Here is a 23309-nt window from a genome sequence, read left to right on the forward strand (position 1 = left end):
ATATATATATATATATATATATAGAACTAAAATACACAAAATAAACTTTTGCTTGGGACAGCTGTTTCTGCGTTTAATACTCATCTTCAGCCAAGTTTTATTCAATGGAACACATCTACAATGAAACAACTATAATTAACAAAAACAACAGTTAAGCGACTATAAAATACTTAAAATTTATTGTATTTTAACTTAAACCTTATTATATATATATATATATATATAAACTTTCTCAACAACAATGTTACATTACTTTAAAAGATCATAAACCAAACTTCCCAAATAAACTAAGTTGTAGAATAATTAATCCGGCAAAAACTTTTATTGGCAAACCTGCAAAAACTAATTTAGATAGAATCAACAATTTTATAAGATCAAAAAGTAATTTAATACAATGGAAAAACACTTACGAGGTATTGAACTGGTTCAATAGTTTAAGCAATAAACCAACTTCAAGGTTTATCAAATTTGATATAGTGAGCTTTTATCCTGCCATCTCAGCAACAGTTTTGGAAAACTCCTTCAATTTTGCTGCAGGCCTAACTAAAATCACGGAAAATGAAAAAGAGCTAATCAGACATTGCTGTAAATCAGTACTGTTCCATGAGGGTGAACCATGGTCGAAAAAGCATAACAAGAACAGCTTTGATGTACCAATGGGAAGCTTTCATGGCGCAGAAATTTGCGAACTGGTTGGCCTATATATTCTAGATAAATTGAAGAAGGAAAAGATCTTTAGAGATGGTAATTTTGGTATATACCGTGACGATGGTTTAGCAGTGGTGGACATCCTACCGGGACCAGATATGGAGAGAAAAGTCAAACATCTAAGAAAAGTCTTTAAAAACATTGGTTTTGATGTCACCATCGAAGCCAATCTGTTTGTAACAGACTTCTTGGATGTAACATTAGATCTTCAAAATGAAAGCCATAAGCCGTATAGAAAACCAAATGCGCATACGGTTTATGTGAATAACAAGTCAAACCATCGAGAGCATGTGTTAAAACACATACCGGTCGCGGTGAACAACCGCCTCCAGAAGATTTCTAGCAGTCAAAGCATTTTTAAGGAAACAACCCAACAATACCAGGAAGCTATAAGAGAAAGTGGATACGATCACGAGTTAGCCTATAGCCACAAAAAGGAGAAGGGTAACAACAAGAAAAGAAGGAGAAGAAATATTTTATATTTCAACGCTCCATTCTGCAAAAGTGTGGCAACACGGGTTGGGAAGCGCTTCCTAGAGATTGTGGACAAAAACTTTACTGAAGACCATCCATATTGTAAAGTTTTTAACAGGAAGAAACTAAAAGTGTCCTATTCCTGCATGCCAAACATGAAACAACTTATAATGGCACACAATCGAAAGATGTTAGACACGCAGGACAAAGAGAGGCGAATGTGTGACTGCAAAAAACAAGAATGCCCGGTAAATGGAAGTTGCCTAATGGAAAATATTATATATAAAGCGACAGTCATAACTGAAAATCAGACTAAGTTTTATGTCGGCTTGACTGGACTATCGTTCAAGAATCGCTACACAAAGCACAAGTACAGCTTCAAACACGAAAAACATAAAAATACGGCAACTTTATCGCAGTACATTTGGAAACTAAAAAATAACGAAGTTAATTTTAAAATTCAGTGGGAAATATTAACAAGAACGAAAAATAAATACAGTTTAAAAAAAGGATGTAAATTGTGCAATGCGGAAAAAATCGAAATTTTAAAAGTTAAAAAATCTGAATCTCTAAACAAAAGAAACGAATTACAAACTGGCTGCATACATTATCGAAAGCAATTTATCTAAAAACTCTGTTAATAATTTTGTCTAAAATCAACTATCTATTATTACGTAATACCTAACTTTGTATAATTTTATTGCTGTACTTACAAATTTACTTTTCATTGAATAAAACTTGGCTGAGGACGCGTATTAAAAGCAGAAACAGCTGTACCAAACAAAAGTTTATTTTGTGTATGTTATTTCTACTTATATATATATATATATATATTATATAAAAAGGTTTATTTAAAGATGCTAAACTCAAAGGACTCGAGTTTCGTGACTATTCACTCATCAGCTTTAAAACAAGTTTAAAATAAAGCACAAAACAAAATCACTAATGAAAGTAAAAAATTTTTTGCATAAATAGATTATGACGTAATTTTGAAACTATCAAAATTCATGCAAAACGGCTTGTGCATAAATTAATCTACCAACAGACAATAAACTAGCAAAAATTCATATAACTTCAGTGAGTAACTATATATTAGGACAGATAATTGAAAGAGATAAAGATAAAATTAAGATGCAAATTGAAATTTAGGTTATTTTAAGATGAAATTAAAACTTGTTAAACTTTAAAAGCGACTTTTTTATATGTCTACAAGACGATACAAACTCGCTTCTTTTGTTTAAACATCTCTTGTCTTTCAGTGCATATACAACGGCTGATGCTTCTTTGAGACACAGCCTACATATTGGGCTATTGCCGTCGGCTATATGCTGGGCTCTTTTTATAACTTCCCAGGATATTTCGTAGTCAATGCCGCTGCGCTTTAAGCCACAAACATACTTCGAAAGTTCAGTGTCATTTTCATAAATGCCGCCTTTAAAAGATTTTTTATGATTGGCATACCTGAATCTAAACTGAGTCGAGCACAAGCCGATATAGAACCTCGTCTCAACGCCAGAGTTAACTGTGGCCTTGTAGACGATGTTCTCTGAACGGCAATTACCCCCTTTCAAATTATATTTACAGCTACCAGCGCAGCCGCATTGACTTTGAATTCCTGAGTTTTGATTAAAAATTTTTTGGTTGTGTGCCTTAATGATATTCTCTAAATTTGCCGTACACGAATAACTTATTCGCATATTATGTTTGTTTAAAATTTTTGTTAGCGGATTTTGTTTGTTGAAGTGTTTTTTGACTAGATTTATAAATTTTCTTCCAATATTAGTTTTTACAGAATTGCTAAAAGGAGGGTTGTACCAGATTACATTTCTTTTTCTTTTGTGTTTTTGATTATTAGGTTGTTGCTCAGGTTTTTCAAATTTAAGTTTGTTGTCGTATCCGCATTTTTTCATTATTTTTTCATAATCATCTTTAGTCTTTAGAAAATTTTCTTCATTGCTTGATCGTTTATTTAGGCGTTGATTTATTATGTTAGGAATTTGTTTTATAATGTTTTTAGGGTGGCTTGATTGTTTGTTGACATACATAATTTTAGCATTTTGTTTCCTGTAAGGCATAAAAGAGATATCATTTAAGTTGAGCTTCACATCTAGAAGTCAGTTATCACTAGTGGAGATTCCACAGTGACTCTCAACCCCATAGATTTGAAGAAGGCATGGGTTTGTTTTTTTAGCTTCTCAACTTTAAAGCCAGAAGAGTTGGGCAATACAGCTAGACCATCGTCTCTGTATAGCCCAACTCTATTTAAACCAAATATATCTTTTAAACCGTCTAACAAGAAAAGTCCAACAAGTTCGCATAGTTCTGCGCCCATGTAAGATCCCTGTGCTACGTCAAAAAGTGAGTTGGTGGTGTTTACTCCCTTTCTACGCCACAGAGCTCCTTGTTCGCAGAGTACCGATTTGCAGGCATTTCTTATCAGACTTAAGTCCTCGGCAGGTACGCTAATGTAATTACTAGCAAAGTTCAGTGATTTAATCACCAACTCTTCACTAATAGAAGGATAATAATCGACCACATCGAACTTGAAAAAGCTGTACTTCTGTTCTTCCAATCCAATAAACCAACTTAAGACTTGGTCTGTGTTGGTCCACTGCATAAGTTTGGATTTCAGACGCACAGCTTTGTTGATGCGGTCGATTTTGACCTTACATATACGTCCTACATCAGACTTAGTGGGGTTAATCAATCTACATTTAGGGTGTGTTAAAAAATTCTCTTTGTGGTCTTTAACCGTTATATATGCACTTTTTAACGGTAGTTTTTTATTCTGTTGTGTATTTTAAGTGTTTTTGTTAAATTTTTAGCTTCTAAGTTTATTTCATTTAAAGTTGTTTTATTACATTTTACATAGTCTTTAGTAATGTTGTTAATTAATAATTTTTTATATTCACTCACTGAAATTTCATAAAAGTTTGCAGTTTTGTCTGAAGGTACAATCAAATTTTTGCACTTACCTATATCCCGCACAATTTTTAATAGGTCCGTCTGGAATTGGCTTCTTGTTTTTCTGAATTCCACGTTTTGCACCATTCTGATTAGATCTTCTTCAAAAGCCTGCAGATGTTCTATCGGCTTTGGTGTACGTGTGGTTTTGAAGCCGTAGTTGTCATGATCTTCTGTTGACACATCTTCTTCTTCGAAAAACTTTGCCTTCCACCTCATACGCCTAACAAGATGTTGTGTTTTTTGTATAAGGGCTTCTTTGTATACTGATTCACTTGCATTTGGGATATTTTTCGTCGAATGCTTAATTTCAAACTTCTTAAAGTTTGACATCTTTTTTGATCAATTTAGAATTTATAAAAGTTTACTGTGCTCAACTATAAATAGGAGCAATGATAGAATTTAGTTATTTAACTTAATAAATTAAATTTTTCACACTGAGCCCACCTTGAGGGCTTTATTAATAAAAAGGTTTATTTAAAGATGCAAAACTCAAAGGACTCGAGTTTCGTGACTATTCACTCATCAGCTTTAAAACAAGTTTAAAATAAAGCACAAAACAAAATCACTAATGAAAGTAAAAAATTTTTTGCATAAATAGATTATGACGTAATTTTGAAACTATCAAAATTCATGCAAAACGGCTTGTGCATAAATTAATCTACCAACAGACAATAAACTAGCAAAAATTCATATAACTTCAGTGAGTAACTATATATTAGGACAGATAATTGAAAGAGATAAAGATAAAATTAAGATGCAAATTGAAATTTAGGTTATTTTAAGATGAAATTAAAACTTGTTAAACTTTAAAAGCGACTTTTTTATATGTCTACAAGACGATACAAACTCGCTTCTTTTGTTTAAACATCTCTTGTCTTTCAGTGCATATACAACGGCTGATGCTTCTTTGAGACACAGCCTACATATTGGGCTATTGCCGTCGGCTATAGGCTGTGCTCTTTTTATAACTTCCCAGGATATTTCGTAGTCAATGCCGCTGCGCTTTAAGCCACAAACATACTTCGAAAGTTCAGTGTCATTTTCATAAATGCCGCCTTTAAAAGATTTTTTATGATTGGCATACCTGAAAACCAACATATGTTTCTGTGTGTTAACGAATCAACACACTTCAAGTGGGTTCTGTAAAAAAATAATTACTGTAATGAGAGAATAGAAGCATGGAATAAAGTAGGTGTATACATGTTTTCATTAAAATAAGATATTTTCTACAGATAATAGTTATTCATAGGTAAAATACTTAATATTAAATCTGACTGTTATAAAACTATATAATTTTTGTGATTATTAAGTCTAAAATAAGTAAAGTAAACTAAATTACACAACAAAACAACAAATCATAATATTAACAAACAACTCACCTTAATGGGAAAGATAACTGATTCAAATTTTATTGTTGTTAACTAATGAAAAATACATCATTACAACTAATAATTACGTCACATTGTAAATGAGGTTATTTAAACTATTTAATTTATATTGCAAAGAATATTAATTTAGTTTTTATGTAATCTATTTTGAACAAAAATAAAACATTAACCATTAGTTAGTGAATCAATAAAATTTAATAAAACTTAACGACAGTGAAGGCAATAAAAGTCACAGAAACTCGATGTAACATGTATATTATATATTGAATGTTTGTAATGATTGATATTTTTTTAGAGAACCCAGTTGAAGTGTGTTGATTTGTTAACACACAGAAACATATGTTGGTAGTTGAAGGAAGATTACTGTATAATTTGTTTTTATTTATTTTATTATTTCTATATATATATATATTGTATATTTGTAAAGATATTTGTATATATATTGTATATTGTAAAGATTTGATTAACTGCATTAATTTTTACTGAGTCCGCTTGCAAGGACCTTTAGATAACTTTTTTCAAATTGAAAAATTCAAAAAAATGTATATGTTTCATGGTCTTTTTGCCACAATCATAAGCTATGCTAAGTGAGTTAAAAACTTACACTAAGTATACAATTAAGTGCATAAGGGAGGGGGTAAAACTTTTATTTTGAATATTGATCTTATTTTTTACATTGTAAATATATCAATGAACCTTCACCTCTCATTGACATTTAAAGTAACTTTTGATATATAAGCTTTTAAAGTTAGTAATTTGTATAGGTTCTTTATAGGAGGCGCAAGCTAAAAAGGCAGACATTGGTGCATTAATTTTTAAGTTCAGACAGTAAGAGTTCTTAAAAAATTGTTTAAAGAGCCACAACTTTAAAAGTTATGTATTTTAGAAAAAAATGTATGTAGGTCTTATTGATATCAACAGGGTTGCCAATAGCCCTGGAATCCTGGAAAAACCTGGAATTTCACAATTTAGGTAAAAAAACTGAAAAAAAAAAGAATTTTAGAAATTTTAGAAAAAACCTCAAATTTAGAACAAAAATCAATAAAAAACCTTAAAAAACTAGGAGTTATAAACTATTTTCACATGTAAAGTAAAGCAATTTTGATTAGATAAAATATTCTATCAAAACGATAATAATTAAAAACTATATCATTAATTTTTTTTAAACACATTTAAAGTAGCTTTACAGTTTGTTTTCAATGTTCTTATACAATCTAAAACAGTTTCTTTAACTTAAGTTTAAGGGCATGGGGGTCCAACATTTTTTAAAATTTGAAATAACATTTGCTCTCATATGATTGCTTCCAAGTACAAAGTACAAGCCATTTTTTATAGAATCAAAAAATTTTATTTAACTTTTGATAAGTTAAATAAAAACTTATTTAGTTGAAAATCCAGAAAGTCTACTTTAAAAGACTTTTAATGTTGCGATTTAAAAATATCAAAAAATAGAAATTTATGATTAAAAGAACAAAAAAATTGGTAGTTTTTTTAGTAAAAATTTATTTTAAAAAATTAAAAAAAAATCTTGTATCAAATCTTTTTAATATTAAATGATAGACTTTCTGTGGAAATTTGAAGAAGATTGATTAAAAAATGAAGGAGAAGATAGATTCTTAATGCAATTGTCTTTTTTTTGCATTTTTAGTTTGAGCCTTCCATAAGGAACCTTTTGAGGTCACCAACTTTGATCGCATATACCTCAAAAATTACTTTGAATTTTTTCAAGCAGTTAAAAATGTCTAATAGCTCAGATAAAACTCTATAAAATAAGATCAACTTTTAAAAATTAAGCTGGACCTCCCTTCTATGTCCTTAATTTTGTACTAAGAATGGATAAAAAAACTTGTTTTTTTAATCTTGAATATATTTATAAAACCTGGAAGAAATTTACAAAAAATGTTTGTCAACCTTGTATCGACAATCCATTTTTTCTTATTGCAAATTCTAATTGTTTTCAAGATATTTAAAAATTACTAACAATTAGTATATTTTAAAACTGTTCAAAAATATAGGTTTAATCGTTTGTTAACAAAAGATCCTAGTGAAGTAACTTCACTGGAACATAAATAAAAACAAATTATACAGTAATCTTCCTTTATTGTACCAACTTATGTTTCTGTGTGTTAACTAATCAGCACACTTCAACTGGGTTCTGTAAAAAAATAATTACTGTAATGAGAGAATAGAAGCATAGAATAAACATGTATACACCTACTTTATTCTATGCTTCTATTCTCTCATTACAGTAAATATTTTTTTACAGAACCCAGTTGAAGTGTATTGATTAGTTAACGCACAGAAACATGTGTTGGTACAATAAAGGAAGATTACTGTATAATTTGTTTTTATTTATATTTTAAAACTTATTTTTGCCATATCTAAAAAAACTATTTGAAATTCTGCAAAAAAAAGTATAAATAGCTTGTAGATAAAAATAAGACCTACATATGTGTTTTTTATAATCTTCAAATGTCTATAACTTTTTAAGATATGGTCTTTTAAATATTTGTTAAAGAATTTGAATTGTCATGTAACAAGCAAATGTAGACTATTTTACTAAAAATCCATCCCCTCCTTTATTTGAGCAATTATATTCAAACTTTTCTGAGTAATCTTTAATAAATTTAAGCAACTTGTAGGAAACAATTTTTTAATTAAAAAAAAATTGTTATGAAAAAAAAATAAACAAAAATTCTTGTTTTTTTTTCATAAATTTTTTAAGATTAAAAAAAGATCTTTTCCTACAAGTTGTTTGTAATATTAAAAAGAAAAATTCCTAAAAAAATAGAATACTTTAAAAGAATACTGGCCTTGAAAGTTTTTGATCCATGCGGTTGTGTTGGATTTTTGTTTTAACTGGTTGCATTTCCAAAATTAATTGAATTTTTTCCCTTAAAAGTACCTTATAGTATATATACTTAAAGTTTATAAATAAGAAGCAATGTTAATTATTGTAAAAAAAGCAACCCTCCTATGCCTTTTAGGAATGAACAAATTATACAAAAGCTAAACAAATTAAAACTTAGTTTTAAATTTTGTCCAGGACTAATTATGCGAAAACTTAGTTTTGCTTTAAGTAACAACCAAAATCTACCTCAAATAAAGTCTTGGTTTTTAGATTTTGAAAATTTTTTGATGTGCTAACAAAACCATACAAATTTGCTTCAATTTTTTAAACAAATTTTCGTTCAACCAATATACAATGACAGCAGCTTCTTTTAAACACAAACTACACACCGGTTCTTACCACTAGCTATGGGTACACAACCAGGGGTGTTGCATTGGGTATTGCACTGCCGCAATTGCACCACCTTTAAATTTTGTAAGAAAAAATAAGTATATATATTGTTTTATTTATTTTTTAGAACAAAATCTCTTATAAAACTCCAATTTAGACAAGGACCATTTTGCTTACTACAATGTTGCAAATAAGCTCAAAAGCAAAATTTCTTCAATAATTACAGCAAAATTAATATCTTATGGTAAGTAAGCTAAGTTGAAAATTCCCTAGAACAGTACAGGCTTAAGTATCTTTCCACAAGCTATTGTAAACAAAAAATGAAAACAAAGCTAAGCAGAGCAGAGGCAATTTCAGCAAAGGCAGCCCAAGCAGAGGCAACTCAGCATTTTTTTTTTAATTTTCCGCACCACCTAAGAAAAATACCACAACACAACTGTATTTAGCTTTTGTTATTTATTACATTTTATTATATGTTACTCACAATTACTATGTATTTGTTTTCACCATAACACTTTTATTATGCATTGCATTATATTCAGCAGTTATATTATTATATGAAAAAATTGATTTTTTGTACTTATCTGGAATTTTGGTTATCCGGAAATGATTAAAGAATAATCTTGCCCAACGTGTTCGGATAAGTGAATAAGCACTGTATATACAAGCCTTTTTTTTTTGAGATATGTCTAAAATATCAACTAAGCAGCATATTTTTTTCGAGATGTTGAAAATCACTGAGTTAATTTTTTTTAAGTTAAAACTTTTAAAATGAGATCATACCAAAAATAAAGTTATGTAATTGTACAGCTAAATAAAAGTTTTAAAAAAAGTTAATAATTCATGTATTATAAAATTTCGTTAATATTTAAAAATTATGTTTTACTGACTTTCATTTACTAGGTTTTGAAACATTGAACCAACCTCAATCACAAAACTATGGAGAGTTTTCATCAGCTTACCCACCTCCAAATCCATCAGCTTACCCACCTCAAAATCCATCAGCTTATCCACCTCAAAATGCTTCAGCTTATCCACCTCAAAATGCTGCATATCCACCACAACAACCAGGTTACCAGCAGTCAGGATATTCGTCAGCACCATCACCTGCTCAGTATAATCAACTTCAGGTTTGAGAATGTCTCAAATTGAAAAATTTATTATACTGATAAAGTTTTGTGCTCAATCAAAATTTACATCAAGTATGTAAAATCTATTATTGATCACTAAATAAAAATGTTGAATCGTTCCCAATGGTTACATGACAATTTAAATTCCGACAATTGTTTTTTTGTTCGTTTAATTATTATTTTTGTTTAGTTTTTATTTTATTTTCAATTTTTTTTTTTATTCTCACTTTTACCACTAACCCTTACCCTCGGTCGGTAACCTTTTTTTTTTGTTATTTAAAAAAAAATGTTATCTTAATTTTTTATTTTAATAACTTAATTTTCTTTCTATTTTAAATATTTTTTTACTCTCGTGCAAAAATGACTCTTCGTGCAAAAGTGACCCTCCGTACAAAAGTGACGCCGCGCAAAAGTGTCCCCTCGTGCTAAAATGACGCTCGTGCAAAAGAGTCGCCGTTCAAAAGTGTCCACTCGTGCAAAAGTCACCCTGCGTGCAAAAGTGTCCCCTCGTGCTAAAGTTACGCTCGTGCAAAAGTGACCTGTTCCCATATTTTATAGCATAAAGTTGTTGTTTAAATTTAATATTTTGTTTAGTGTTCATATTTTGATCTGCATTTATTTTAGAGTTTGAGTCAAACGTTATGTCAAAATAAAAATTCTCTATGCTTTCACATTAAATCAGTACACGCAAACAAGCGCGCGGAAACAACTTAGGTCAAAATAAATGCTCTACCCCCCCCCCCCCCCCATAATCTAAACAATAAATTCTACCATATCTCCTATATTCTAAATATTTTAAGATCCTCTGATGCAGATTTTAATGCATTTTAAATTTTTTCAAGTAACTCTTGGTTTAAGCATTAGAAATTTAAGTATTTTAAAATTGTTTAATTAAATTAAGTTTGTAAGAATTTATGACTTTTAAAACAAAACTAACATTTACTCCTGTATGGTAATAAGTATAAACTATTAGTTTTCATCCTGATAAGTTTGTCATCTTTGATAACGTTTGTTTGGGTTTGGCTGTCTATTTAATGGTATAATGCGTCAGTATTCTTTGGCAAAAGCAACTTTAGTTGATTATATTTACTGATTTAATTTGATCCTTATCTTTAGTTATTAAACAGTTATAAGACTTAATTAAACTTAAAGTTGGAATTCTTTTTAAAGTTAAATAAAGTGCACAAAACGTCTAAACTACAAGAAGTAAATTAAAAAAAAGCTAACATTTCTGTTGACAACATTAATACAAATTTACAACCATTACATTGATAAATTACTTGTTGGATGAAGCAATTGAATACTATTTCCTGACTAGAAATGAACTTGTACTGGTAAACAACAACTTTCCAAGTTATTACAAAGAGATTAGGTAAGAATTGTCTCAGCAAAAAAGTACGGAAACTTATTTACAGTCGAAAGTTAATTTAGATTATAGAATTGCGCAGCTATCTTTATTAACTAAAATACAATCAAAAGTCAAATTTCGATTGATACGCATTGCAAAAAATACTAACTTCTTAAAATAAGCAAATTTATCTATTTATTTTTCAACTGTTGTACGAAAACTTATATAAGAATCTTTTTTTTTATAGATATATTTAGTTGTTAATAACATCTTTCTAAAAGTTATAGAATAAAGTATGGCATATGTTCACTGTCAAAGTCACTTTTTGCAAAACTGTTTAAAAAGCTATTAAGATAAAGTTAGTTTTGTAAAAAGTTCTCATAACAAAGGTGTATCCTTTTTAACTGTTAGATTTTTAAGAAGTTTAGATAACACTAAAAGCAGAGTTCGTCAGGCTAAAACAGTTAGTTTAGAAAAGTTAACAAAATGTCAGTTTTTGTCAGTTCAAATTCTTGAAAATTTTCTAAATTTCAGTTTTTATCAGTTCAATGGTTGTTTATTTTTCAATGTCAGTTTTTTTTTTCAGTTCAAATGCTTGAAAATTTGAGAATATTTTTGGAGTTTATATAAGTTGTGAATTAAAAAAAAAAAAGCATTAGTTTTTGTAGCCTTAATTTAGTTAATATTAATGCAATATTTGCAAAAAGTAAGTGCATGTAAACAAATGCTAGAAAGTTTCTGAATTTCTTAAAAGAGTTTAACGTTTTTTTAATTGATTAGATATTATAACTTCCTTATCAGAAATTTACCTTTCTAATAAATATACTCACATCTTTGCAAGAAATTCTTGAATGCATAATTAAGTGAGTGTATAAGTGTCCCTGTAGTTAAAATTATTTAAAATATTAAGCTCAGGTGAGCTAACACTTTGAAAATAAGATGTTAAACATGTCTGTAGCTCTTAAATAACAGTTCAAGCTCAAGTTTCGAAAACTAAAACTTTTATAATATTTTCTGGGAGCCATTTTAAATTATGTTCATATTTTGATTTAGAAACAGTGTGCTATGAAGTTTTTTTACTAATACATTACGCAATTAGAATTAATCTAATAGGTTTTATTGTTATATCTGGTAATAAGCCCTACTGGAAGCCAACCAACACAGGTTAGGTAAAATCTCAGCCTAAATTTTAAAAATTTTGCTTACAAACCCTGTAAAAGTTTATTTATTTTTTGAGCTAGAGACTTTGATTCTACAGATAACATTCCTTTTAAAGTTTTTAAACGCTCACACGCTGGTATTGAATAAAATTTAGAAAATACTACAATTTCTTTAAAAGTCTCAATTTGTAATCTTAATTTCCTAAAACACCCTGTGGATTTTGAAAATACTTTAGTAAAAAAATACTTTAAAAGTTTGAAGAATTTAAATTTATATTTGTAGAAATATATATTTTTTAATAATTTTTAAGTTTATTTAAAACCGAACTTATTATTAAGCATTAAATTATGTTTTCAACTTGATGTTAAATCTAGTTGTTTCGTGTGTAAGCTGAAAACAAGTCTTTTATTATTTCTTGACTAAAATATCTTAGGTTTTTCAGTCATTCTTAATATTTTTAATTTTTTTCATGAATAATAGATTAAAAAGTTATATCCTTTGACAACTGAAAAAAAAACTTTAGTATGTAGTATACCTTTTATTTTTTCTCAAAATATACTAAATATAAATGTCAATTTATTTCCAAAAAAACATTTATTATTTCGGAAAATTAATATTGTTCACATACATCATATAAAATCCCAGACTTCACCTTTTGGAGGAGCAGTTGTAGGACAAAGTGGTTACGTCCCAATACAACAGCCACAAACAGGGTATGGACAACCAGTAGGTATGCAGCAACCACCAAAAGTTTATGTAATGCCCTCACAATACGGTCAGGCTTCTTCTGCACCTGGTTACGGTGGCAGGGCTCCAAATCAACAATACTCAGCACATGCATCAGGTTGATTTTCATATTTAGTTTATACAAGTATTGTTTTTATAAATTTTTACTCATTAATAATCAAATCAAGGCTGAGTTTTCGTCAGTTAAGCACAGTGATTTCAATGAACACACTCTTTTAATGCCATAGAGAATTAAAACGTATTTTTATTAGGTATCAGTTGCTTTTTACTGGTTTTAAAAATTCAAAGTAACTTGCTAAATAGCGGATCAGTTCTATAGATACTTTTTAAAAAGACAAACTAAAACGGGTAGGTATCAAATACCCACAGAGCGTTACTTTTGCATTGCACTTTTAATACAACTTAGCTGCTGACATTTAAAAAAAATTAGACTATTGAAATTAAAGTCTTTTGGTTTACAAAATCTTAATCATACTTCAACTTTAATACTACTTTAAATGTTAGATTATTTTATATTAAGTAAAGAAGCAAGAAGAAATAAAGTTAGTGTTTAGTCGTTTTATCTAACACTTAAAGGTTTATCACAAACTTCTTAAAAAAAACTTTTTTTAAATCTTATCAACTTAAGCTTGTTTGATGATAATTTTGAATTTTTCAACGAAAACATTAAAGAAAGTACAGTCAGGCACTAAAATATGAATCAGGATACACATTTTTCTGAGAAGTGGTCAGATATGCACATTTCTACTTATGCAATTTTCTATAAAAGTACAAAAACTAAATATAACTCGCCACCTTTGATTTGATTTTAATTGAAAAACGTTTTTTATCGCATATACTTGATTAGTTAATCTTTTTTTTTTTTTTATTTATTAGTTTTTATATTTAATGTAATTTATAACTTATTGAAATAAATTTTAGTCTAAAATTTAGTGATAAGCATTGATATTTGATAAGTACTTTTAAAGAATAGCATTTTTTTTCACTTAAACGACAGAAATTTACGATGTATTAACGTTAAGATTCTTGTATATCTTAAAAATTAAACAACATGAGTCATTATAAATGTTTTATAAATTCCTTGATTAGTATTAATTGACGTTTAAAAGATTTAAAAGCCATGCAACTTTAGTGTAATATCAGTTTCAATGTGTGCCTGATCTGTGTGTAAATGCTGTTTTACATTTTATTAGGTGTAAGTTAAATTTTTACAATTTTCTTATTTCTTTTAGAGCTCGTTGTTTACTTATTATGATAATAACTTTTAAATGTTAAAGATTATTTTATATTAAGTATAGAAGCAAGAAAAACTAAATTAAATTAAAATTTGAAATAATTTGTCGATAAAGCAGTAGACTACACAGTACACAAACTTAAAAAAAATATTTTCCCAACATATATCGTTAATAAGAACTTAACAACTGTAAATTCATAACAAAAGGTGTTTGTTTAATTTTTTTGTTAATGTTATTGGTTGTTTCTTTATAGTTGCTTGGATAAACAAAATTGTGATCAATCATTAAACAATGTTTATTCTATTTTAAGAGCTAAAACAGTTAAACGTAACTTTTTTCAAAGTAGTATTCTCTTCTCTTAAAATTAAAATAGCTTTTTTGTTAATTTTTGTTATACTCTGAATTTATATATAGTTTATTTTAGAATTATACTGTTTTTTTGTATTTTCTACTATTTCGTTTTGTTAACTATTTATAAGTTTTTATACACAAATCGAAATATGTAAAAAATAGTTAGGTTTCATTGCAGTATTTCAATTGATTAACTTTTCATTATTAAGTTAAATTCTTCAATTATCATTTTAATGTCCTTTAATGTGTTATTCATAGTTATATTACTTAATATTTTATTAATTTGTCATACTATTGTTCGTTATACTTAGATTTAAACATTGGTTTTAAAGTTGTTAGTTTGTTTTTCTTAAATTTAGAATAATTAATTTCACGAATTCATTCAATTCAAAATATTCTTTTGTTTTAAATATTAAGTTTAGAAATTGTTAATGAAAAAAAGAGCAACATAGTTTTCTTTTAAAATACTTTCTTGAGTTCAGTAAATAAAGGCACTAGTTGTTGTTAAACTATATTAAGAGTTTAAAATAACTAAAAAATTATAATTTTTATAGTATAATTGTTTTTTTAACTTTGTTCGATGTTTATGAAATATAAACTAAATGAAAATATAAAATACTGGGTGTTTAGGTAACTCAAGAGCTTAGATATTTAACCATTTTAACATCTTAAATAATTTAATTAGTTATTCTAAAGCCAAAATCATTTTAAGAGTTCCGGAGTTTTTTATTTTAGTTTAGTTTTCTCGCTAAGAAATTCAAGTTTACTTTGTTTTAATTTTTTTTCCTTGCAAACTCACAATCTGTAAAAGTTAATAAATTTGAGTTTATTGTTTTATTATTTTTTTTATGTAATTCGTAAAAACTATCGAAAATACATTATGCAGGATACGATAGCAAATTAGGCAAACTATCAACAAAAATGTCAACAATGCAGATTAAGTATCATGGTAGTATAAAACCAGTTGCTAACTTTAATGCAGAACATGATGCACAAATACTCAGAAAAGCTATGAAGGGGCTTGGTTTGTTTGCTTTTCAAATTTATAAGTAACAAAAAAGAACTAAAGTATTGTCTAAAACTCTAAAGTATAAGAAAAAAAAAATTGATAACTAAGTGAGACACTCCATAAAAAAATTTAATTCGAATTTTCAACAATTTTTTTCCATAATTCCTTTTTATATGCTCAGTTTTGATTATATTGCACTGAAGTTTTGAAAATAAATATAGTGACAAACAGCCTCATTTTTAATCACATTAAAATGTTAACGAGGTTTTGAAAAAAATAAAGGTTAGTTTTATTTTTTTATAAGTTAATGTTTTTTTACATAATAATATATAAGTATAAGAAATCTTCTACAAACATTTGATACTTTTAGTTTAGCTTTTACATGCACTTTTTGTATAGTTTATTGTTCATTATGTTTTATGTTCAACAGGAACTGACGAAAAGGCTATAACAAGTGTTCTTGGTTACAGAACTAACAAACAAAGACAACAAATTCTCACTATTTTTAAACAAGCATATGGAAAAGTAAATTTTATTTTACTATTTTTTTTAATTGTCAAGTAATCGCATTACTTTTTATTCTTATGACTAAATAACTGCATAGACAAATTTCAAATAAAAATAAGCTTCAATTAAGTATTATTTGTATTTCATGCTTATTTAAAAATAAAATTATTTGTACTATCAAGGTTGACAAAAAACCTGAAATTTGAGAAATTTTAATTGTAAGTAGTAAAATTTTGATTTGACACTAAAAATCTATCTTATATAGAAAATATTTTTGTCATCATTTTAAAACATTTTTATCAAAAATACATTTAAAGAAGCTGTACGATATCTTTTCAATTTCGTTATTCTCCTTAACACAGTTTTTAACCTTAAACTTGTTTTTAAACTAAAAAAAGATACTAAAGCGTGTAATTTAAAAACCTGGAAAAATTTTACAAAAAACATTTATCTATTTATTATTTATTTAAGCTTCTTTACTTATTTATCACACTTTTAATTTAAAGAAAGTTTTACGTAGGACCTGGTTAAGGAGTTGAAATCAGAAATAGGAGGTAATTATGAGAGGTTGGTACTTGGTCTGATGATGAAATCTGCTGATTTCGATTGTTATTGTCTTTACAAAGCTATGTCCGGAGCTGGTACTGACGAAGCTGTAAGTGGACTTAATTTTTAAACATTTAAATTTTAGTTTTTTTAAATATTATATGTATTAATGACTATGATTTAGTTTGTTTGATTTATAAGAAATGTCAGCTGACTTAATTTTTTTTTTAATTTATCTGTATAAGTTTTGCCAAATTTTTAGTATTTAGTATTTCAACAATAATGATTTTAAAAATAGTTTTATATATTATAAAATTTGTAGCAATCGATATAACTTCAAGTTTACTAAAACATCTTGATTTCTGAATGAAATTTATAAGTTCTATTCTAAATCAAACATCTAAAAGTTTTAAAGATAAAATGTATTTTTACAGACTCTTATTGAAATCTTGGCATCGCGAAGTAATGCTGAAATAAAGGAAATTAGAGAAGTTTACAAAAAGAACTACAAAAAAGTACTAGAAAAAGAGCTTCAAAGTGAAACTAGTGGACATTTTAGAAGATTGCTTGTGTCTCTTAACAATGTTTGTTTTAATAGCTAAAATAAAACATAATAAATAATAAGTCCTAGATTTCCAAATATCTCTAAAATATACAATATTAAGTAGTGTGGTAAGCATATTGCTTAATACAAGTTTACCATAAGGTCGGTAAATATATACTTTTGTATTTTTATTTTAAAGAAAATTATATTAAATTTTTTGTTGTTCTATTTTTATAGAGTATTTATGACAACCAGAGTAAAACTGATTTGTTTTTTACATCAATATTAAACTTCACAACACGATCAACAACACCAGCATCTGAGACAACCTACGATCGGTTTCGTTTTTATTTGGGGTATTCAGGCATAGTCATATAGTCTGCCTGATGAGACGAAATCGGTCGTTGGTTGTTTCGGATGCTGCTGTTGTTGATTATGTGGTGAAGTTTATTATTTATTAAACAGTAGTAAATATAATATGTATTATAAAGTTATGAAACTTAATTTTTTATTAAGTCAATTTAAGATAAAAATAGTAACTTTAATTTTCATTTAATAACTAGTTGTTAGTGGTTATGTATGTACTTTTTTACATTATCAAAGTATATTTTACTATTAATATTTTTTCAAACATACAAATTCAAGTTGAGCAATATTTTTTTAATATTAATTGACTTTCTTTAAAGATCATTGAATTTTTAGCTGATTAACTTTGCTGTTATTTTTTTTAACTTTTAAAAGGTTGAAAATGATTTTGAAGTAATTGTACAACTTGTTTTATAATACTGCTCTGTGCAAATTTGTAGCATTTCTACTTGAAAAAATTTTAGTTTGGTTTTATACTAGGGACGGACAACGTACAAAAAATCTCCGGCCTGCGACTTGTTGTTTAGCTGGAAAACAACTTAAGATTATTAATAAAAATTATTTTAAGCTGTGTTTACAATTTTGATTTATAAAAAAAAATAATGCTCATTACAGTTTTACTTTTTTCGAATTATTTTCTGTTTTTTTATTATAACTTTTTGTAAATACTTAAACGTTCCACGAAAAATTTTTCCAGTAAATCTTGCCCGCCAAATAAAAAAATTGCCCACCTTTTTTTACCCATGTTGAAGCACAACTTATATTATATTTATATATATTTATTTATAATACAGAAAATAACTAATATTCGTATTGATTACTAAGTTTCAAAGTTTAACACATTTCATCAGAACAATATACAGCACATAGCTAAAATTTTAAATAATCACAAAAAAACACATCATGACGTTTCAAATAAAATTAAATAATTTTAGTTAGCCTTTCTTAAAAACAACTCATGTACAAGTTAACTTATTTTTTGATTTGTTTGTTTTTGGTTTTATTTTGTTGCTATTTCTATATATAATTATATGAGATGTACTTTTAAGCAAATAGTCAACTGTAAGAATATTTTATGTTAAGTTAAAAAGTAATCTTATTTGTTTTTGAAGAATTAAATACCTTCTTATTTATGTATCATATTTCTTATTCACTATGTAACTAGTGATTTCTATGTGGCTTATTAAGAAAAAAACTCATATTTCAAGCTCGTTTTTGAGATAAATCTGATAATTAGATAGTTGTTTTAAAAAACTAAATTGCAAACAAGTGTTAATACTTTTAATAAAATTGAATACAAAGTTAAAAGTTATTGATAAACGTTAAGCTTGTATTTACTGTAAGAAAGTATAGCTAATTGACTTTGATAATCAAAGTAGAAGGTTTATTGTTGCCATTTACTAAGAATTAAAAAACTGTTATTTGTTTATACTTAATGTACTTACATAAAATATCTCTTTATTGCTAAGTTAATAAAATTTGCAATTGTAATTGAAAAGTTAAAAAATAATTGTATTTTAATAAAACGTTGTACGGTATGTAACGGTATGTGTAAAGAGTAAAAATTTCATGTCTGTTGAGTAGTAAAATAAAGTTTTTAAACCTAAAAGGAACAAGCAATTTTTAATATTTTAAATTGTAAAGTTGGCATGCATAAGTTTTTCAACTAGAAAATTTCCTTAATTTTTACTAAAACTTTATCACAATTTTAATTTAAAAAAGTTTAAATTAACAGTTTAGTTTTGATAAAAGTAAGTAACAATAAGTACACTTTTAAATAATAACTTCTAAATTCAATATATATATATATATTTATTTAAGTGTTTTAGTCATTAATTTAATTGTATGTGACGTCAAAAACCAATGAGTCATATTTCTTTTTGTAAAAGGAAGTTATTTAAATCTTAAAATTTTGATTTTTTCTGAATAATTAAAAAGAGAATTATAAATAATTTAATTATCGCGGTTGTCAAAAAACCTGGAATTTGATAAATTTTGAAAAAAACCTTGAGTTTTGTACAAAAAACATTAAAAAACCTAGAATTTTATACACAATTTACATGTTAAGTAGTAAAATTTTTGTATGACACGAAATATCTTTTGTCATCATCAAAAATATTTTTATTTAAAAACACATTAAAAGTAGCTGGACAATATCTTTTCAATGTTGTTATACTACTTAACACAGTTTTTAACCTTAAACTTAACTTTAAACTAAAAATAAACCTAAAAACGTTAATTTTTAAAACCTGAAAAAAAATTCTCAAAAAATTTTGGAAATCCTGTATTATATAAAGTTAAGTACGTCAAAATCTACGTATTTTTTATTTCACTTTATCATAGTTTGAGAGGTTTGAATAAATTTTTACATTACTATCTCAATGTGAAATATATTTTGCATTAGTGTCAGAAAAATAAATATGTGTAGTTATAAATGGTAAATTGAATTCTTGTGCTTTTTAATAAAGTTTAAGATTATAGTTATAATTTTATAATTAATTTGATTGATTATTACTTTTTTTATTTGACTGTTACCCCTTACCCTTGGTCGGTAACTTTTTTTTTCTCATTTTTTATTATGTTTAATTTCTATTTGTAATTTTTTCCTTTTTATTTTTAATATCACTGTTACCCCTAACCCTTACCCTCCGTCTGTATTCTATAACTTATTTTTTATAATTTATTTTTGTGTTTATAATTTTTTTTAATCTCGTGCAAAAATGACCCTGTGTGCAAAAGTGTCTAAGTGCATATTTGACTCGTTCCCATATAAATTACGTGGTTAAAGCTTAAACTAAATAAAGTTAGCAGAATTAATATTTACTTAGAATTAAAAGTATTGTTTACATATAAAATACAACAGGCATCAAGAAATGAATCGCCAACAGTTGATCTAAGAAAAGCTGAAGAAGACGCAAATAAATTGTATCAAGCAGGTAAAAAAGTATGCTAAAAATATAATTAATGTTGACGTTTTGAAGGGACTAAACTTAATGCTTACATTTAAAACATTTATAAACCCCTAGTTTTGTTTTTACCGCATTGAACCTTAGTTGGAAAAGCCTATTAATGTATATAAAGACAAAATTTTAAACTTAATTTTATGGTTTACAAATCTGACACACATAAAGTATAACGAAACTTTGTTGTACATTTAAGGGGAAAAGAAATGGGGAACTGATGAATCAACTTTCAATTTTGTAATGGCAAGCAGAAGCCATGCTCAATTGAGAGCTACTTTTCAAGCTTATCAAAAGGTTAGTTTTAAATGTGTTATAAAAGTTGTTTATAAAGTAAATCTTTAATACAGGGTTGCCACTTTACCTGGAAACCTCGAATTTTAAAATTTTTCACATGTTCAGTAGTAAAATTTCGATTTGACTCAAAAAATCTATCATATAAATAAAAAAGTTTTGTCATCATCAAAATTTTTTTATTAAAAAACATATTTAAAGTAGCTTTACAGTATCTTTTTAATGTTTTTATACTAGTTAAATCAGTTTCTTACCTAAAACTTAACTTTAAACTAAAAATCGACCCAAAAATGTGTACTTTTAAAAACCTTGAAAAAATTTTGAAAAAACGAGTGGCAACCCTGTAAATATTATAACTTTAAATATGCTTGCATTAAGCATTCTAATAGAAAATTTGTTTTAAAACCATAACTTTGTAATGATACATTATTTAATGACAATTTTCTATTTTTTAATTGGAAACACTTTGTTGTTGGGGAAGCTAAAAACAACTACAAATGAGATGTTGACAAGTTATAGTACAAGAAGTTTGAAATTGTTGCTATAACAACAGTCATCATTCAAAGAAATGACTATTGTGAGCTTGGGGCATTGTTAGAGAGAGTAGTCTGAGTTCTGAGGAAAGAATTGGAGTGAAGTTTATTGTCTTCCAGTAGATCCACCTTTTCCTGTGTGCTAGTGACTAATTTTATTGACTTTTTTATAAGCAAGATACTTAAATTGTTTTTAGACAAATTTAAGTATTTTCTTGAATTTTGTTAACGTTGTATAAAATTTTATAACAGTTTATAAAATTTTATTGATTTCATCATACCTGAGTTTTTTATTGTAATTTTTTTCTAATTTTAACTACTTTATTCATTTTAAGTTTTTTTATATTTTGTTACAAATTGGTTTATATTAAGTTTTTAGTATATAAATTTATCCCAACTGCTTTGTAATTTATATTATTAAATAATTTTTGTTAAAGTAAATTTAAACTATGTCACGGGTCAGTCCAAATCCAGAGTGTCTTCCAGACACTAGGATTCAAACTCGGGCTAAGAGTGCTCGCATTCAAAGCCAAAGACCTCTTAGCCATGAGTCAACCATTGACCCCCCTACCCTTCTAAACAAACCCTTGGAAGTTGGCATGCCAACTTCCTCTGGTTTCATTGGCGTCCTCGGGTACAAGAATAACGACCTTTCGGTCAGTCAAACACATGAGCCTAACATAAGTTTAAGTGGGTCTTACCATACCAGTCAAATTGATCCATGTTTTTCACCAAATTCAGATTTGGTCATCACAACTCAGAACAATTTGTTATTTACTAAAAATGATATTAACAATGTACAAACAATAGTAGGGGAAAGTAAGTCACATCTGACACAAAAAGACAACTTTCCAAACACTAGCATAAGTTGTAAAGACCCTCAACATTTTCACACAGATCATACCATGGCTAGTTTTATGCATGACACACATAATGATTATATACCATATACCATTAATAGTAATACTAAAATAAATCACAATCAAAATTACAGTCAACAAGCCATAGTGGGCCAGTTTCAGCCTGACATCAAGGGTAATTCAAGCATGCATAATATAGGTGGGTATCACAACTAATTCTCCCCACTTAGGTACTAAGGTCTGTCTACCCTACCAAGTGTCCAGTGAGGTACGAGACAGTAGTCAAGCCATAATCTCAGACAACTTAGCATCTGCAACAACTGAGCAAGAATTACAGATGGTTGAGTTAGAAATTGAGCGTCAAGCTAAACGTCTCAAAGAGTTTAAGTTACAAAAAAGAAAAAAAACTTTGTTGTCAATAAACAAAGAAGCACATGAACTTGAGCTTGACATGCAAGCCAGTTGCAAAGATCCTATACAGCAGACCTGTCCTAGTAGAACTCAAATAATTAATGGGTTAGTAAATGCCAGGGGTGAATATAATCATATTGATAATGACTCAATGAGGACAACTTCAAGCCTGACTCAAATTTCAATAACATTGTTGACTTTAACTTGCCAGGGGGTGGTTATAGGGGATTCAATTTAAGCAATAGGATCTCTGAACTTAAATCTATTATTAAGATAGATATTACCGCTAACCCTAGAGATGAAATAAGCTATTTTGAAGATATGTGCCTAAGTCTTGAAATTTTTGACTCTCAATTGCGCTACCAAATTTTGACTTCAGTCTGGCCACATAAAGATATACAAAATTTTTACACTACTGTCGAGTATGGGAGAAGTTGTTACAAGAGTCTTATTGATTACTTGTCAAATAGGGATGGTCAGCTTGGTAGAGTTCTTCTGCCTAGACCTGATTTCAACAATCTAAACGGCC

At 27.5% G+C, this 23309-nt stretch overlaps 1 protein-coding gene across 1 annotated transcript in view; it reads left to right on the top strand.

The window, feature by feature from the left end:
* The window catches only part of LOC145837146 (annexin-B12-like), a 46611-nt gene that overhangs the window by 9954 nt on the left and 13348 nt on the right, over positions 1–23309 (top strand). The window contains exons 3-10 of the mRNA XM_082944915.1: positions 9682–9908; positions 13063–13261; positions 15637–15774; positions 16190–16284; positions 16787–16921; positions 17247–17396; positions 20586–20658; positions 20882–20979. Coding sequence (XP_082801041.1) covers positions 9682–9908; positions 13063–13261; positions 15637–15774; positions 16190–16284; positions 16787–16921; positions 17247–17396; positions 20586–20658; positions 20882–20979 — 1115 coding nt within the window. The remainder of the gene's footprint in view (positions 1–9681; positions 9909–13062; positions 13262–15636; positions 15775–16189; positions 16285–16786; positions 16922–17246; positions 17397–20585; positions 20659–20881; positions 20980–23309) is intronic.

This window comes from Thalia democratica, chromosome 5, assembly GCF_965202585.1.
Source record: "Thalia democratica chromosome 5, ktThaDemo2.hap1.1, whole genome shotgun sequence".
In the NCBI taxonomy this organism is placed as follows: domain Eukaryota; kingdom Metazoa; phylum Chordata; class Thaliacea; order Salpida; family Salpidae; genus Thalia; species Thalia democratica.